The 1,399-nt window shown below is 64.8% G+C and overlaps 1 protein-coding gene across 1 annotated transcript; it reads right to left on the bottom strand.

The window, feature by feature from the left end:
• Positions 1-591: 591 nt before the first annotated feature.
• RNF224 (ring finger protein 224) lies at positions 592-1,098 on the bottom strand. Its single transcript, XM_067561439.1, has one exon. The coding sequence runs from the start codon at positions 1,096-1,098 to the stop codon at positions 592-594; it is 507 nt and encodes a 168-aa protein (XP_067417540.1).
• Between the last annotated feature and the right edge of the window lie 301 nt (positions 1,099-1,399).

Below are 1,399 nucleotides of genomic sequence, written 5' to 3'. Positions count from 1 at the left end.
CCTCCTGGAGGGACAGCCAGGCCACATTTGAGTGGCGCTGTGACCCTGTGAGCTAGGCCACAGCTCCCAGAGGGGGGAGCTGGGCCCAGCCCTGAGGGACAGGACCTTCTGCTGTGGGGTTTCTGTGGGTGCAATTGCACCCATGAACCGCTGCTAAAGGTGCCCCTGCCCAAAGCCCTTCCCCAGGAAAGGCAGGGCAGGCTCACCGACCCCTTGATAATGTACACAGAGCTCCCAGGCAGGCCGAGAATGACGAGGGTCCACAGGGGAGCAAGGGCCCTCGTCTGATGATCTAGGTGGCTGAGAGGACCGCAGGCTCCAGGAGATGACAGGGCTCGACCCTCCCTCAGCAGGAACGACAAAACAAGCAGCCAAAAGCTGCAGCGGGAGCTGCAAACCCTACGGAGTTCAGGCAGCAGGACATGCTGCCCCGGTGCGGCCTGGAGAGGAGCTCCCGCTCTGTGTGAGGGGGGCTCAGAGACCCAGGCTGGTCCTCCCTGCAAGCACCTTCTGCCCAGCCAAGTTCGGGACTCTCTTCACACCCTGTGATCTCAGCAGCCCCTCCCCAGCCTGGCCCCAGGAACACCCTGCTTAGCTCTCAAAGGCAGCCACCGTGCCGCAGCACAGGCACCGTCCACAGCAGCTGCTGTGGGGAAACTGCGGCTGGGGCACCGTCTCCTGGCGGAGCCCCAAGGGCTGCTGCGTGATCGGCTTCTCTTTGGAGGACACTTTGAAGGCTGAGTCGGCCACGGGCCTGCCGGCCGCCCGGGGCTGCTCCTTCTCGGACTTCACCGCTAGGAACACCGCCAGGTCCAGGTCCAGCATGGTGACACCGCCGCGGGGCGTCGGCGTGCTCTGGCGGCACTGCGGGCAGGGGATCCACCGCTGCTCGTTGGCGACGGCATCGAGGCGCTTGACACAGGCCTGGCAGAAGGTGTGGCCACAGTACAGCCTGCGCGGGAGCCGGCTGGACAGGTTGTAGGAGGAATAGCAGATGATGCAGTCGATTTTCTGGCTGCCTCGGCTGGGAGGGAGGGAGTCGGCTTCGGGTCCGGGATCCACGTCCTCTGCGCTGTCGCTGCCTGGGGCCTGAGACATGCTGGGGAGAGGCAGGAGAGAGAGAAGCCCGTCAGCCACTTGGAAAAGGGCTGCAGGCTGCAGACAGCGGCCCGGGCACAGGTCCAGCGACTGTGATGGGTTCAGGGCAATGAAGGGCCTGGAGGCCAGAAAATACAGCCGGCCAGGCTGCCTGACTGAGGGGCCATGGCAACAACAGTGTGGGGGAGAAAAACAGCCACCGCAGGGCAGGAGCTGCCAGCCAGACACGGGGAATTCCAGGCAGACAGGGCAAAGAACACAGGCCTTATGGCTGGGGCGGGAGGCGGGGGAGAAGTGGCCC

This window comes from Emydura macquarii, unplaced genomic scaffold, assembly GCF_026122565.2.
Source record: "Emydura macquarii macquarii isolate MOO-44397 ecotype Brisbane River unplaced genomic scaffold, CSIRO-AGI_Emac_v2 contig_2417, whole genome shotgun sequence".
Taxonomy (NCBI): domain Eukaryota; kingdom Metazoa; phylum Chordata; order Testudines; family Chelidae; genus Emydura; species Emydura macquarii.
The sequence above is the reverse complement of the archived record's forward strand: the minus strand, read 5'-3'. Positions and strand labels throughout refer to the sequence as shown.

Excerpts from the sequence above, each read along its gene's own strand:
- RNF224 (XM_067561439.1), bottom strand. The coding sequence starts at position 1,098 with ATGTCTCAGGCCCCAGGCAGCGACAGCGCAGAGGACGTGGATCCCGGA.